This window comes from Sus scrofa, chromosome 4, assembly GCF_054392235.1.
Source record: "Sus scrofa isolate SSC_HxYL_T2T_F1_AM1 chromosome 4, Sscrofa_HxYL_maternal_Yorkshire_Landrace_v2.0, whole genome shotgun sequence".
NCBI classification, from domain to species: domain Eukaryota; kingdom Metazoa; phylum Chordata; class Mammalia; order Artiodactyla; family Suidae; genus Sus; species Sus scrofa.
The window spans coordinates 105,940,917-105,957,973 of record NC_139386.1 but is presented as its reverse complement, the minus strand read 5'-3'; the positions used below and the strand labels follow the sequence as shown (position 1 = coordinate 105,957,973).

The window sequence follows — 17,057 nt, the reverse complement described above, 5'->3', positions numbered from 1 at the left end:
CACCAAACTCTCTCAGCTGTCTTATTGGTAAATGAAGACAATAAAACTTCCCTATTTTATTTTTTTAATTTTTAAACTGAGACATAATTGACATATGACACTGTGCAAGATTAAGGTATACAATGGGCTAGTTTGATATACGTTATATATTGCACTATGACTACCATTAGAGTTAGCTAACACCTCTATCCTTTCACATAATTATCATTTCTTTCTGTGGTGGTGAGATCAATTAAGATCCACCCTCTTAGCAATTTTGAAGTATATAATACAGTATTGCTGATCATAACTGCTATTCTATGCATTACATCCCCAAAACTTATTTATATAATAGCTGCAAATTTGTACCCTTAAAAAGTATCTCCCCAATTCGCCACCCCTCCCCCAGCCCAGACCCTGGTAAGCACCGTTCTATACTCTGTTTTTTTGAGTTCGGCTATTTTGTATTCTGCAGGTAATATCACACAGTATTTATCTTTCTCTGTCTGACTCATCTCACTTAACATAATGTCCTCAAGTTCCATTCATGTTGTCACAAATGTCAGGATTTCCTTCTTTCTCGCAGCTAAATAATACTCCACTGTGTAAGTACAACATACTTTCTTTATCCATTAATCCACTGAGGGGCACTTAACGTTGTTTTGGTATCTTGGTTATTGTGAATAATGCTGCAATGAACATGGTGTGCAGATACCTCTTTGAAATACTGATTTCAATTCCTTCAGATATGTATTTAAGATGCGGATTCTTGGATCATATGGGAATTTAATTTTTAATTTTTTGAGAACTGCCATACTCTCTCCCATGGTAACTGTATCATTTTTCACCCCCATCAACAGTGTACAAGAGTTCCCTTTTCTCCACATCCTCACCAACACTTGTTATCTCTTACTTTTTTTTTTTTTGATAATAGCCATTCTATCAGGGGTGAGGTGATATCTCATTATAGTTTTGATTTTCATTTCCCTGATGATTAGTGATGTTGAGCATCTTTTAATGTACCTACTAGCCATTTGTATGTTTCATTTGTAAAAGAAGGTCCTTTACCCATTTTTTTCCTGATTCTAAACAGTTATTTGTTTTCCTTCATCATTTATACATTTTTTCCATAACTTTCTTCCCTAGTCTTTAGTCATTTTCTGATACATGCAGTCTGGGTTCCTGGTCATAATTTAAATCTTTTTAAAGGCATGAACTCATTTTCATGCAATGCCCCTCATGTCTTCTTGTGTTAGCAGTGTGCCTCTTCAAGATAGGCCATTATTGGCTTAAGACTGAGAGAACTAAAAGCAACTGCATGTTCAACATTTATAAGTTATAAATATTTATACACTTTACTCCTGACTAGAAAATGTTGTAAGAGAGGTAGAGAGAGATGAGATTATAAAACTCATATCTATTTTTATTGTATTTTGGTGATTTTATATAGTTGTATAACGACATTGTAAATGACGATTCGTTATATTGCGAACGATTCATGCTTAGCTTTTCAAATGCCATTCAAAAATCACTAGGGTTTGGTAGATTGCAAAGCTTTCAAAACTTTACCTGTTTCAGATAATACTGAATTTTGAAATACAATGAATTACAGCTTAAAAATACAATCAGTCTGTGGTTAAATCATGTAGCTCTGAGAATCAGAATGAGGATTTCCAGTATCCTCTACCTAGAAATTATTGGGAATTTTCCAATAATATTTTCTAAAATTGGGTTAGCTACTCCTGCCGAATGTGTTCTCATTTTTAACTGAGGTACAATTGACGTATAACATTATATTAGTTTCAGGTATACAACATAATTCAATAATTCAATATATTCACGTTGGTATTTGAAAATATTGAAAAATAATGACCATAATAAGTCTAGTTAACATCTGTCACTATACATAGTTACAGAGTTTTTTCCTGCACTTTGCTCAATTTTTATTTATTTTTTATTAAAGTACAATTGATTTACAATGTTGTGCTAATTTCTGCTGTACAGCAAAATGACTCAGCCATATATATGTACATACACATTCTTTTTTTATATTATTTCCCATAATAGTCTATTCCAGGAGTTTGGATATAGTTCCCTGTGCTATACAGTAGGACCTTATTTTTTATCCATTCTAAAAGCTTTGTTCAATTTTTAAATGGGTTATTTGCATCTTTACCATTGAGTTGTATGAGTTGGTCATATATTTTAGATATTAACTCCTTATCAGATACACAGTTTCCAAATATTTTCTCCCATTATGTAGGCTGCTTTTTCAACTTATTGACTGTTTCCTTTGCTGTCCAGAAGCTCATTAGCCTAACATAGTCTCAAATGTTTATTTTAGTTTTTGTTACTTGTGTTTTTGGTTTCACATCCAATCTATCTACTTTTATGGACTGTTCTAAGAAATCAGCAAAATAATGGACATGAAGATGAAACGGAAAAAGGAGTTTATAAAACTGAATGAAAGTATTCTATAGAAGTGCCACTTTTCCCAATCAGTAAGTATATTTAAAAAAAAAAAAAAAAAAAAAAAAAAAAAACTCCCTTAAATCTGTGAAAGCTGTTGTTAAAAATTGTAGCTTAAAAAAGTACTAGTATTGGAGTTCCCGTCGTGGTGCAGCAGAAATGAATCCAACTAGGAACGATGAGGTTGTGGGTTCGATTCCTGGCCTCGCTCAGTGGGTTAAGGCTCTGGCGTTGCCATGAGCTGTGGTATAGGTCGCAGATGCGGCTTGGATCTGGTATTGCTGTGGCTGTGTCGTAGGCTGGCGGCTACAGCTCCAATTAGACCCCCAGCCTGGGAATTTCCATATGCCAAGGGCGCGGCCCTCAAAAAGACAAAAAGACAAAAAAAAAAAAAAAATGTAGTAGTATTACGGGACTTCCCATAGTGGCTCAGGGCAGAAATGAATACAACTAGTATCTGTGAGGATGAGGATTTGATCCCTGGTCTTGATCAGTGGGTTAAAAGATCCGATGTTGATGTGAATGTGGCGTAGGTCACAGACACAGCTCGGATCTGGTGTTGCTGTGGCTGTGGTGTAGGCCAGCAGCTGTAGCTCTGATTTGACCTCTAGCCTGGAATTTCCATATGCCACGGGTGCAGCCTAAAAAGAAAAAAAAAAAGTAAAAAAGTAAAAAAGTGGTAGCATTAAAATAAAACAAAGGTAAGACTAAAACACTTCATATTTACAGGTCATGAGTATATACCACAACTGTCTCTGATATTTTCAGCAACCGATTTAAAAAAAAAAAAAAAAAAAAAGCAAATAGAAAAAACAGACATAGAAAACATTTCCAAGAACAGGGTACCACCCAGTAACCAAAACATTCCACTTCTTGCTTATGTAGTTTCATGCTACACCTTAAGTTTATTTTAGAATATTTTTAGCCTATGTTCTCCTTCTTTGACCTTCCTGATTTGCTAAATGTTATAAAGAGAGCGCATGTGACTCACTGACATTTCCAAAAAATTTAAGTCCAGTATAAGGCTTATAATATCTAAAAATAAACCACAGCAGGCACCCACTTAAGCTGTCCAGTGAAGTGGGAATGAGTGTGGAATCTAGGGTAGGACCACCTGGGTGGAATGCTGGCTGTAGTGCCCTGGTACTGTTACTTAACCTCTCTGAGCTCTGGGTTTCTCATCAATACCACAGGAATAATAATAGCAGTGACAATTAAATGAGATTAAGCACTTAATTTAATGCCTCGCTCGAAATAAGGTCTTAATCAATGGTGACTATTCTATTTTTATAGAAATTTCCTATTTAATAAAAATGAATATATCATCCTATCTAGCAGGATTTTTTTTATATTCAGCTGGCTGTCACTTAATCTTGAAGTAAAAAGTTTCAGGACCCAGAAGAACATCTGCCTACTACCAGCAGCGGTGGGTGGTAGATACATGAGTTTTCATCATATCTGTCTTCTGAGTGATCTTTCATTGAATAGAAATTACTGAGGCCCACGAGGGCCACAGGCTTTCCTCCCTGGTGTCCACTATCACACCACACAGTTCAAAGGGTTTGAAATAAAGAGGAAGGTGAGTTCCCAGCAAGCAAGAGGCACACGTTCTCTTTATTTGGCCCCAATGGCCTTTTGAACATCATAGTTTAAAAAGCCCTGTGGGAAGTTTCTTACAGTGGTTGCAAATGACCACATGGTATTTATTAAACGGTAACATCATTGCCTGCTTATACAGGGGCACTGAAAAAGAATGGGATAGGCACATCCTACACCCTCTGAGGGCACCATTAACAAGCAGGTCTGTCAGTAAAAAGCCTCAGATTTCCTCAATAGCCTCCAGTACTTGATCAGGAGGGTAAAAGTAATCTTACTAGCAACAAAAGAGATAAGAGAGAAGATGCATGTGAGTTTGTGTGTGTGCACAGGAGTATGCTTGTGTAAATGTTCTAGCTGTTTATAACTTAAGAAGAACTATAACCAATTTTAAATAGTCACTTACCTTCTTTCCTCGTGGAGAGAAAAAAAAAAACTCAACTTGTGCGAGCCAAAATAGGTTGTTCCTTCCAAGTTTTGGCCTTACCCAACAATCTCCCATAAGAGGAAATACTAGGAAAAAAGCATTTACTGTTTTCATAGAACTTTACCTTGGCTATGTCTTCACAGAAGGTATTCACTACTAGATGCAGAAAAATAAAGGTGGCTTTGAAAGCCTATATAACTCAAGCACAGTGACAGAAACTCATGATTTGAAAAGAAATTCTTTTCAGGTAGCTATAAACACATGGTCTAAAAACCCTAACTAATGAAAAGTTTCACGTTACAGTTTAGGGAAGGTCTATAAGTAGAAAACTAGGGAGCGAAGCACAGAAACTTCTAATCTTCCAAGAGACAAAAAAAGAGGAAATATTTGAAAAGTAATTTCCTTTAGATGCCCTTTCCCAAAGTGATGGGGCGAAGGAGGGGTCCCAACCAAAAGGAGCATTACCTGTGAATCCTGGTGAGCAGACACAGCTGTAACGATTAACGCCATCCACACAGACTCCATGGACACAAGGGTTACTTGCACAGTCATCAAAATTGATTTCACAATTAACACCTGCAAAGATGAAAGTAAAGAGAAACCATGCAGTATTAGCAGAGAAATATCAATGATCTCTGCTTGTGATGCTAGGTGTTAAAGAAATCTAAAGAGTATCCAGCCAACCCTGAACACAAGAAACTAGCAGTTCTCTAAGTGTAGTCCTTCAGACCCCATCAGGGGGATTGCGATGTTAAAATGATTATATAAATCATACTTAGCCATTATTTGTCTGTTTTAACTGTGTTGGCATTTGCGCTGATGGTGCAAAAGCAATGAGGGTCTAGGACCCTGCTGGTATGTTAGCAGGAATCAAGGCAGTGGCACCAAATTGTACTATCGGTCTTTTTAGTCTTCACCTCCATACAGTTAAAACAACGAAACAAAAAGACAGTTTCACTTAAGAATAGCTTTGATGAAGCGGTCAAAATGATTAACTTCATAATTTGATTATACCTTGACCTTGAGTATACCTCTACTGTTCTGTGTAATGAAATGGGAAATACGCATAAAAGTAATTCTGTGGCATGTCAAATTATAGAGTTGTCTGCAGGAAAAGCAGTTGTGTTATTGAGTACCGAACTGAAACAGTTGCTTTTTTCATAGAATCCCATTTTATTTATTTGTTTGTTTATTTTTGTCTTTTTTGCTTTATTTATTTATTTTTTTGCTTTATTTATTTATTTACTTTTGCTTTTTCTAGGGCTCCTCCCAGGCTAGGGGCCAAATAGGAGCTGTAGCTGCAGGCCTACACCAGACCCACAGCAATGCGGGATTCGAGCAGAGTCTGGGACCTACACCATAGCTCACGGCAACGCCGGATCCTTAACCCATTGAGTAAGGCCAAGGATCAAACCTGCAACCTTATGGTTCCTAGTCGAGTTCGTTCGTTAACCACTGAGCCACAATGGGAACTCCTAGAATTCCATTTTAATTCAAAGAACAACTGACAGACAAACCAGTTTAGACCTAAGCAAACATTAAGTGAAAGAAATAAACCTGTCATTTCAAGGAAAACAACTGTGACAGTACTGTGTTCCAAAGAAGAAATTTAAGCTTTCACATGAAAATCAGAATTCTGGAACTTGTATCCACTACTATAAGCTTGATACTGATAGTCACTACTATGGGCTAAAGATCAGGTTAAACCTTAAAAGAGTCTAGTAACTTTCTCCTGGTCTATTCCCTGCAATGAATGGTAGAATTTGGCTATGGTGAGGAAGGTTTAATTGTAGATATGGGTAACTAAATAGTAGGGATATACTACCAACCACTCTTGTTGCCATTATTCTGTAAAAACACTTATGATATTTCATTATCTTTTAAACATGAATTTAGTGACACATTTGGGTATCACAGAATACCTTGGTAGTTCAGAAAGTCTTAAAATAAAACCTGGTAACTAGGATATAAACTAAGAAAGGAAACTTCCATGACAAAATTTTTATTCACTCACACTTAATATTTATTAATAATTATATTAAAACATATTGAGCCATTATTATGAGCAAAGTACTCTGGTTCCTACTTTACATAACTTTATTTTTCTCACTCCACTGCCAAATCAAATTGTGTTACATCCATTTTTATCCTGGACTCACATAATTACATCAGCACAGTCAGGATATGGATTCTATACACTTCACACACACCAGACTTGTCAATCTGTGATTAACTGCCTCATCAGCTACAGATGAGGCAAGGGTTTCTATATTCCTTGATTACAAATGGACACCCTTAGGGGATGGGTCTAGCCCTTGAATGACAGCCCCCATTTACTCACAATGGACCAAGGCAGGCCCCAGGAAGCCATGGCGGTCCCATGTGACTCTGCCTCCAAATCCATGTTTTATTCTAGCAGGAACAGATATCCAGTCCACACTGAGTCAATGAAATAAACTCATTGGAGTTTTGGAACATGAGCTGGGTGACCTATGCATGTGGCCCTGCTTCCTGCTAATCTCTCCAAAGCCTTACTGTTCAATTCTCACTTGGAACCTGTAAGATGCTTCTGTGTGCTTTCAGGAAAGTCTTTCTGCTTTTTTTGTAGCTGTTATTTGCTTGTCTGCTGATGATTCTTTTAGCTAGTCAAGTTGGTTTCTGTGACTTGAAACTCCAAAAAATTTACTTTCTCATCATAAGATCACAGGTGGAAGAAGGCAACAAGAGTGATTCTGGGTAGAGTATCGTACTTTAAATACTTAACAAGAAACCATAATTATAACCAGAAAATTGTCAAGCATCTCTTCTATCCACACACTCATCCAAACCCCCACCTACCAACTCAGACCATATTATGAATGAGTCATGGAATCTTACTCTAGAACTCGAGGGTCTATTCATAGCAATTAATTGAATGAGTCCTTTCACCCAGGCTCCTAGTACATGCCAGGTCTGTCTCCACCCATTATAGACCAGGATCTCTTTATGCTGCCTGCATCTCTTTGCTTTAATTCTCCAAACAGCCACAGGAGTGGATCTGGCAGTTTTCTGAGAAAACCTGGGCCTTCTTTTTTATGCTGCCTGCCCACTACTGATATTTGCTGCTTGCCTTTCTCCCTGACCACTACTTACACCTCGCCCTCTCTGCTGTCCCCAGGGGACACACCTGATTCACCCTGGCATCATGATATGATCCCAGAGAAAACAAAGTGCTTGCCAGCCCACCACTCACCCGAGTTTCCAGTGTGTTTGTTATAATGGGAACGATAGCAGAGCTTAAAACAGCCCCACCATTCTACAGGCATCCATTCAATTGCTTGTAAATCTCTCAGATTTCTTTTCGTACTGCAATTTCTCATGTCTGGGGACCAGCCCGGAAGCAAATTGCTTTTGGAAGGTTTCACAAAGATCTATTCAGCTCTTTTAGTGAGTTATCTAAACGTGGGGAGGGGGAAGGCGTTTTCAACTGGGAAGGCATGGGATGTTTTTCGTATGCTTGAGCAACTCAAAAAGGACTTTGTTTTCAAACTTGGCATGTACGAGTTCCTGGATGAAGACCAGGGCCTTTGACAAGTCTGAAGAAATGGATTTGGAAATAACAAAATAAAATGAGGGCAGCCGACCACCTCCCCCACCTTTGCCCCCTACATAGGCCATTTTCCTTAAATAGAGAATGAGTTCTCAATAAATCACTCCTTGTATTGGCGGGTTCCCTTCTAACAGAGGTACACACTAGTTAATCTTCCACTAATACATTTTCCTTTGATCTGAGACACAGAACTTCTCTGTCCATTAACCACAGTTGTGACCATAATTATTCCTCGAATAAGTAAAACAGAATCCAGTGAAACTTGTGAGATACTGCTGCCTGAGAAAACAATTCAACATTTCCCCAGCAAGGAGCAGCATGCTCTCACAACTATCAAGCAGTCATTCAACTGGAGTCAGGAAACAGCCATGAACTTGGGACGGGAAATGGCAGCTCTGCATTCTGACAATGACTGGGATATGTTGCAAAGTCTCTCCTCTCCCTTAGAATCCCCTTCCAATGCCCAAAGCCCACCAGAGACAAAAAGCAGAAGAAAAGTGTCACATTTAAGAGACTGGACTCTGAAACATAGAAAACAACTATTAGAAAAACAGAAGGAAGGAAGGGAGGAAGGAGGAGCGAAGAATCAGCTTCATTAATCTGAATGAGTGGAGGTTAAAGAGAAAAAGACAATCAAATCAAGCCACAAAGGCAAGAGGGTTTTCAATGTTCAATAAGAATTTCAATGTTTTGAAGTGGTGTGCCTCCTTTTAATGAAAAACACGTACACAAAATCATCAGCTTTTAAAGCTATTGTCTCTAATTTCTCCACTGGCTAAAGCCATTTGCCTCTGAGATGTTTCTGATTGTGGCTTTGGCTATGCCTCTCAGAACCAAGACTATTTTTTAGGTGTCTTAGCATATGCCAAGAAAGTCTGAGACATCTGTGTAAATCTTTTTGAGAAACAGTGACAACTCTAAAGGAAACGCAAAGTGGACTTACCTGATGTGCCTGGCTGGCAGTTACACTGGTAGCCATTTACCAGGTCGATGCAGCGGCCCTCATTCAAGCAAGGGCTGCTGTAACATTCATCTATCTGGTCACTGCAGATGGCGCCCATGTACCCCGGATTGCAGATGCAGGTGTAGGAATCAATCCCATCTTGACACTGGCCGTGGTGGCAAGGGTCGGGGTCACAATTGTCAATGTTCTCCTCACATAACACACCAGTGAATCCTTGGAAGGAATTGTACCAAAGATGCTTAAAAACCAAGGCATTCATCCCACAACTGAACATAAATACAGTTGGCATCCACGTATCCTACACATCCCACACCTTAAACGATTCATACTGCAGGCAATGTGCAGTTGGCAATAAGCAGTTGGAACTATTTGCAAGGCAAGCCTAGAGAGCTCTGCTTGAAATAAAGTTTTTAAAATCAGATTTGTAAATTCAAATAACTTTTTCTAAATAATCATTTTACTGCAGAGATACTTAAACTGCATCTTCATTTCATATTGGGCCACACAGAGGGGAAGAGCTCTCAATATTTTTCCTTAATATATTTACCTCTCTATTTCTTTCCTCCCAAACCCAACTGTATATATGGGTACTAGATTAATAGTTTCATGTGCTTTATCTTCCCAATGCTGACCTGAGAGGACACATAACTTATCTTTATTCCTATCACAAAAACTTCCCAGGGGTCTATGCATGTATAGTAATTTTTTAATACATAATTGTTAAATGAAATTTAATGAACAAGTTATGACATTTAAAAGAAAAGAGACATAAAAGGGAACTAACCCTCTTACACTGTTGGTGGGAATGGAAATTGGTGTGGCCACTATGGAGAGCAGTATGGAGGTTCCTCAAAATGCTAAAAACAGAGTTGCCATATGATCCAGCAATCCTACTTCTGGACACATACCCAGACAAAGCTATAATTCGAAAAGATACTTACACTCCTATCTTCATAGCAGCACTATTTACAATAGCCAAGACATGGAAACAACCTAATTGTTGATAGATTAAGAGATAAAGAAGCTGCCATATATATAATGTATATATACACACACATACATATCATAATGGAATATTACTCAGCCATTACAAAAGATTAAGAGATAAAAAAGATTTTATATACACACACACATACACATATATATATTTATATCACAACAGAATATTACTCAGCCATCAAAAATGAAATAATGCCATTTGCAGTAACAAGGATGGACCTAGAGATTATCATACTGAGTAAGTCAGAAAGTGAAAGACAAATATATCATTTATATGTGGAATCTAAAATACAATGCAGATCAGCCTACTTATGAAACAAAAACAGATGCACAGACATAGAAAACAGGTTGGCAAGGGGAGGTGAGGGAAGTACTGGGAGTTTGGGATCAGCAGATGCAAATTATTAATATAGGATGGCTAAACAACAAGGTCCTACTATAGGCACAGAGAACTATATCCAATATCCTGTGGTAAACTTTTTCCTGTGGAAAACAATATGAAAAAGGATACAGATATGTATAAAAATGTAATATTACATTTTCCCTTTCAAATTTGGAATGCTCTTCATAAGATTACATAAATAAATCTGATTTTTCCTATTATAAAAAAAGAAGAGAGACAAATAAAAGTTCCTTTTTTCAACATTAAATCCTTTTAAAAGACGCTAGAAGGGCTCTTCTCCCTTTAAACATGAGTTCAAGGTCTGTAATTCTCTCTAGTTACTCTCCACAAGCATAATCTGGCCAGAGGAAGACAAAGGCCAAAACTTCTCCAACCAGAGTCAAGAGTTTGTGACAAGAGAAGAAAGTCAAGCGGTTCATGTGACAGGGGCCACTCCAAGTAGGTCTAATAAGTAGTGATGTTCCAATACTACTGAAGTAGTCACTCTCTGGGGTTATTTTTATGACTTAGTTTTCTGTGATCAGAAAAAAATCATGTACATCATACTTAAAATCCTTTAAGAATCCATTTTCTAAAATAAGAAAAATGTCTTGAATTATACGATAACTTCTTTCTTAAACAGTCAGATAAAAAAGAAATTGGGACATCACCTTTTCTAATCATTTCTAATCCTTCTCTCACTATTTCAGTCTGTGTGATAAGGCATGTTTGGCTTATTCAAATCCACTCCCAAATCAGAAACGTGGCCACAGATCAGAAACGTAGAATATCTGTAAACTGATTCTTTTAAATTCTAATAGCAAAAGTCAGGAAAGAGGACCCAAAGTTCCCCAGAGATCTCTCTCCTGTTCAAATACGCACCTGACTCTCAAAGCATCAGGTGTCTTTTATGCAGAAAACCTCTGCACTTGCACACCACTGCCCTCAGATTTCTGAGCCTTTGTTCAATCACTTGCCTCAAGAAACACAGAGACAGGCTTCCTGCTGAGAAGCCCCAGTGAGAAATAGCTTTCAACTGGAATTCTTCCCTTTTCCAAAGAAGTAAGTCAAGCCAGCTGGATATGGACCACTGCCAAAATCTGCCCCAGAGAGACAGGGACACCAAATGGAAATGTCCAGACCAGGCCACTCTTGTGGTGAAGGAGCAGGTGTTGTAGAAGGAAACAGTGAGAGCAACAAGAAATAGACTGAAAGAAGCTCTTTCTAAACACAGAATAGCCCATGTTAGTGGACTGGCCTGGAAGGGGAGTGAGAAGAAGGCAGTCTCCTATTTTGTTCAGATGGACATAACAGGGGAATACAAAGTGAAAAATTCTTACCTGTGGCACACTGGCATTCATAGCCATTTGGGTGATCGATACACTTTGCCCCATTCAGACATGGAGTACTGGAACAGTCGTCAATATCGATCTGGCAGACTGGCCCAGTGAACCCTTAAAAGGGATGACACATGTCATAAGATTATCCTAGGCCTTCCTTACTATGAGAATAATGCGCAGGAGAATTGGATTGTTATTGGCGGGGCTTATACCAATGGGTCAGCAAATGCAGAATTAGTCTCCCCAGCATAACTGGGTGAAGCTCAGGGCATCAGAGACCTGTGTGTCTCAGCACCTCTTTTTCTTCCCAGTACAGATTTCACGTCTAGTTAAAGTAGGGGCTGCATGGTTATAGGCAGAGCCCCTAGTAAGTGAATGTAGCTTCAGAGGAACTGGGACCTTCTCTCTGAAAAAACAGAGGCTACAGACCATGGCAGAAAATTTAGCATGTCTTCAACCATAGCTTTGGGGAGGGAGGGAAAGGCGAGACAGAGTGTTCTTTGGAAAGAACTGACTTACACTGTCTATATCTGTACCCAAGGGTGAAATATCTAAAAATAATAATCTCACAGAAGGGTTCAAGAATATGACCCATGGGAAAAAATAAAATCCTGAATAACCTACAACTAAGGTTTCCATGAGGTACAAACTTTCTGAAATATACACACAGACAGAGGGGTCATGGGCCATTCAGAATAGCCTTGGACTTCTGGCCACAAAGGATTTGGATGATATCCTAGCTGAAATGAATCCCCCATTTCTATACACACACACTCCTATCCCGAAGCACTCACTTTAATGACTTCCTCATGTACAGCCCACACACATTCTCTCCTTCCTCCCAGCCCTCTGGTCAGTCAGCTTTTTGCTTTCAGAGAAAACAGGGGCAGGTGGTGGGCACTTACCAGGCGGACACAGACACTGGAAGCGATTGACTTTATCCACACACTGTCCACTGTTCACACAAGGGTTGCTCTGACATTCATTTATCTCCAATTCACAATGCACACCTTTGAAACCTGAACAAAATGGACCACACAAGTGGCTTAAAAAAGAGAAAAGCAAGTTCTGGCCAAGAAAGCACTACTAAAGATGACTACATCCACCAAAAGTATGAACATTTCTGCAGAGGGAAAAGGGGACTCAGCTATGATGGGTAACAGTCACTTTAGGCATCAGCTAGACAGGGGAATACCTGTGGTATCTGCATCACTGCAGAGAGAGAAGAGATTACCTCCAAAGACCTTGGTAAGACCTGGCATGCCAATAGAGACTGAACCACATTCTCTGACCTAGACAGGCTTTGCTTTCAGGATAGTACCAGGCACACAGGGTCCCCACTCCAAGTTCCTAAAGACCAGCTGAGTCAGAGATACTGTTGCTCTCAGGGTACAAGTCAAGGTCCAAAGGGCCTTCCAAAGCTGGAGTGGGCTAGCACTTCAGGCAAAGCAGCCACTGGCAGACATCATTTGAAGCTGGGTTTAGCTGTGCTGTCGGAGGATTCAAGCAACAGTCTCTGCAGAAGAGCTCCAGAATACAACAAAGCATGTGCCCTGCACTATGAGGTAAATTGAAGTTCCTATACAATTAGGGATAAAATTACTTTCTATAAATGAATGGTATCCTATTTGTGATATACCAGGGGATGAAGAAAGCTCGCTATTTAAAGAATTTTTATCATTAAACCTTTTATTAAATTAAAGAATATTTAATTTAAAAATCATTTCTGAATGTTGACATAACAGGACTGGTCTCCATATCTCTAAGAATCCTAACATGGCTTTACTCCGTAAGAATCCCCTTGGCTGGGAACACTGCCATTATTAGGGATTAAATACTGACAGATCTCACGGAAGTGACACACTATACTGAGTGCTCCACCAAAGAGAAGCACGGTGCAATGCCCCTGTCTAGACCCCACACACTGATGGCCCATGTACCTGGCATGCACAGACACGTGAAGCCTCCAATCTTATCCAGACAGGTGGCATCATTCTGGCAGGGGTCTGAATGGCACTCATTGATGTCCATCTCACAACGAGGCCCTGCATAGCCCTTCAGACACTCACAGTGGAAGGCACCATCTGTGTTCACACATTTTCCTGCATGCTCACAAGGATTGCTATTGGCTGGAAAACACAAGTACCAATTACCAAGATCAAAGCACTTGATGGCATTTACACAAATGTAGACTACAGAAGTGGGTCAGAGTATTAGCATTAGGTCCACAGCTTTAATAATCTGTTCTCAATGTCCTGTTTTCTTCCAATCAATCAATCAATCAGAAAGTAAGTAAACAGATAAACAGGATGGAAGGAAGGAAGGAAGGGGGAAGAAAGGGAGGGAAGGAGGAAGGGAGGAAGGGAGGAAGGAAGGAAGGAAGGAAGGAAGGAAGGAAGGAAGGAAGGAAGGGGGCAGGAAGGATAGGAGGGAGGGAGAAAGAGAGGGAAGGAAGATGGAAAGACAGACTAGGGTGATGTCAACTCCTGTGCGCCTCTTATGCCCAAACTGTCACTAAGGTAGGGCTTTATGTTAAGAGTCTAGTACAAACCTTCCATATATTTCAATTCCCAGAACAGACTATATGGTTACCCTGAAAAGTTAGTTGTAAAGAGTGGGCAGGCATGTAACAGGTGATAGCTGAGGTTTAGGTGAAACATGCTCGTGAAGTAAAATGTGTTTCAGCTTAAATGCTTACAGAGCTCGATGGATAACATAAGGAACTAGAAATTCTGTGTACTCACCCATGGCACACTCATCCACATCTTCTGTACAATCAGCCCCTTTGTAGCCTTGTGGGCAGGTGCAAATATACTGTCCATTCAAAGGGTTGGTATCACACAGTGCCCCCTTGTGGCAGGGATTGCTGATGCATGCATCATCCAGATGACATAAGAGACCTGTCACAGGGTGGAGTAAGGAGAACAAAGAGAAAATGTCTCTTATTGAGAAACAGTTTTCTCTTTCATTGAAGAGGGAAAACTTTAGGATCAGCTCATCAAAATCCAATATGAAGATTTAGAGGCAACTTCCCCTTTGCCTGATTCTATCTTAGGGACATGCTGTAGCCAACAACAAAGCAAGGAGCTTCTGCAGACAACCCTGGTGCTCTGATCCTGAGCCCTTAGCTAGAGCCCCCCACCCCGCCAGGGTAGATAAGGTGAGGCTATAAAGTGAGATGGTTAAATCATGGAGACAGGAAAATGGGGATATCCTTTCCATTGTGCTGCCATGCTTAACAAATAAAAATAGAAGGTGCCCAGTTCAATTTGAATTTCAGATAAACAACTATATGTCCCAAATATTACATGGCTCCTATATTTTTATTTGGCAACCTACTTTCTCCCCCAAATCACGCTTCCTGATGGTCATGGGGCCACCTGCATTTCACTAGCCTCAGAAGAAAAAAACCAACTGAACATCATCAGCCTCTACTAGGGCAGCTTTTTAACAGTGTCAGCATTCTTGGCTCAAGTGCCCTCAAGACTCTGAAGATATTACCAGGCCCCACGTTCCGCATAGTTCACATGGGAACTGGATTTTCCAGTCTGCAGTTAGCTTAAGAAGAGGTGACTAAGGCTTCTTCTACAAAGTTGGGGGGGGTGGCTTTTGGAAAGGCATAGATATAAGAACACTGCAGAACTGCTGGGCACAAAGTTCGCTCAGCTAAGCAATCTTCTTCCATCACATTCCTCCCCTCACTGCACTATTCCTAGAACCAGAAGCTCTTAAACCGAGTGGCTAGAGCAATACTAACTTTGTAGTTAGTAAAAAACTCCCCTTGGAGGAATATTTCTATAGACAATACTGAGAGCTGGAATACACTTACATGTTTCTCTCGTCAACTTTTTCTGAGTAAATGGATTACTTCTTCTCAAAATTAAGTGCCGGCATCCATTTATTAGTAATTTTGTCTTAGTTTTGTAGAAATTTATCTTAATTTCTGAGTTGTTTTTCAGCTTAAAATTTTAAGGAGGTCTATAGATGTTCCCAAGGCAATAGTTATTAACTTTCATTTTGGGGGGATGGAAAATTGAAGCCAGAAATACTAAGGAAGAAGACTAACTTCACAGCACTTTGCCTAGCAATCACATTTTTAGAAGAACAGTCTTAAATGGCATGTTCCCACAGATGGCAATTAAAAGGACACATCCCAAAAGGAATGAAAGAGATGAAGACAAAAATCCCAAATGCCCACCAGCCCTTTCCCTGACCTCCAGCTCTGTCCTTCTGTTGACCTTACCTGCCTTTCCTTCTGGGCACATGCAAGAGAAGGAGGCTACACGGTCAATGCAGGTGGAGCCTGGAGTGCAGGAGGCAAAGGCACAGTCGTCAATGTTCTCACTGCAGTCATCTCCACTCCAGCCATTAACACATACGCAGCCGTAGCCCCCGTTGCGGTTGGTACAGGTGCCTCCATTCTGACATGCATTGGGTTGTAGCAGGCACTCATCTACATCCTCTGTGCAGAACTGTCCTTTGGGGGGTAAAGTGCTTTTGATTAGGGGTCTTAAAGTCTCAGGGGATTAGGGGCATATCAGCCTCCATACATTCCTCACCCATGTGCAACCTGCCTCAAATTAAGGCAAACCTAATTCACAGCAGACCAGGTTCTCACATAAATTTTTTTGTATTTTTTTTTCCTCTCATGAATTTTAAGGCCACCTTGAGACACCCAGATATTTGTTCCAGGCAAATAATTTAGACAGTGCAAGTTGCTATCCTTAGAAACTCTGACACCATGAAATCCAGCCAGTCTATTGAAGAGAAGATTGAGTCTTATGAAATCCTTAAATCTGACTTGGTTAAGTCCCTGGGATAATGAATATATAAGTGAGAAGAGCAGCAGAAAAGAGTCTAAGAAATAAGTAATGACGAGAATAATGAGAAGTAACCTAAAAATCAAAATGCTAGGGCAACCCTTCTATATCTTGACTCTATCATTATCAATGTTCTGGTTATGATACCTGACAGTAGTTTTGCAAAATGACTTACCACTGGGGGAGACTTGGCTAAGGGTACAGAGTGTATCTCTGTTAATTCTTATAACTGTGTGAAACTACAATTATCTCAAAATAAAAGGTTTAATTAGAAAATACATGTAAGAGCAAGCAAGGTAGAGAGAAGAAATTAAGGATAATAAAAGCTTTGAATGTGAAAGGCAAAGCTAAGATGATGAGATTGGAGCAAATGGTGGATTAGTGGAAAAAGACATAGAAAAGTCAACCTAACATAACAGAAGATGGAAAAGGATCAGTTTGTTCTGCTGGAAAAATAAAACTAGAGGATGATAACATGAGACCACTTACGGA

At 39.5% G+C, this 17,057-nt stretch overlaps 1 protein-coding gene across 1 annotated transcript in view; it reads right to left on the bottom strand.

The window, feature by feature from the left end:
* NOTCH2 (notch receptor 2) overlaps positions 1-17,057 on the bottom strand; it is a 168,168-nt gene that overhangs the window by 46,294 nt on the left and 104,817 nt on the right. The window contains exons 6-12 of the mRNA XM_021090689.2: positions 15,989-16,222; positions 14,490-14,645; positions 13,686-13,874; positions 12,651-12,764; positions 11,746-11,859; positions 9,004-9,237; positions 4,937-5,047 (exon numbers count right to left, since the gene is read on the bottom strand). Coding sequence (XP_020946348.1) covers positions 4,937-5,047; positions 9,004-9,237; positions 11,746-11,859; positions 12,651-12,764; positions 13,686-13,874; positions 14,490-14,645; positions 15,989-16,222 — 1,152 coding nt within the window. The remainder of the gene's footprint in view (positions 1-4,936; positions 5,048-9,003; positions 9,238-11,745; positions 11,860-12,650; positions 12,765-13,685; positions 13,875-14,489; positions 14,646-15,988; positions 16,223-17,057) is intronic.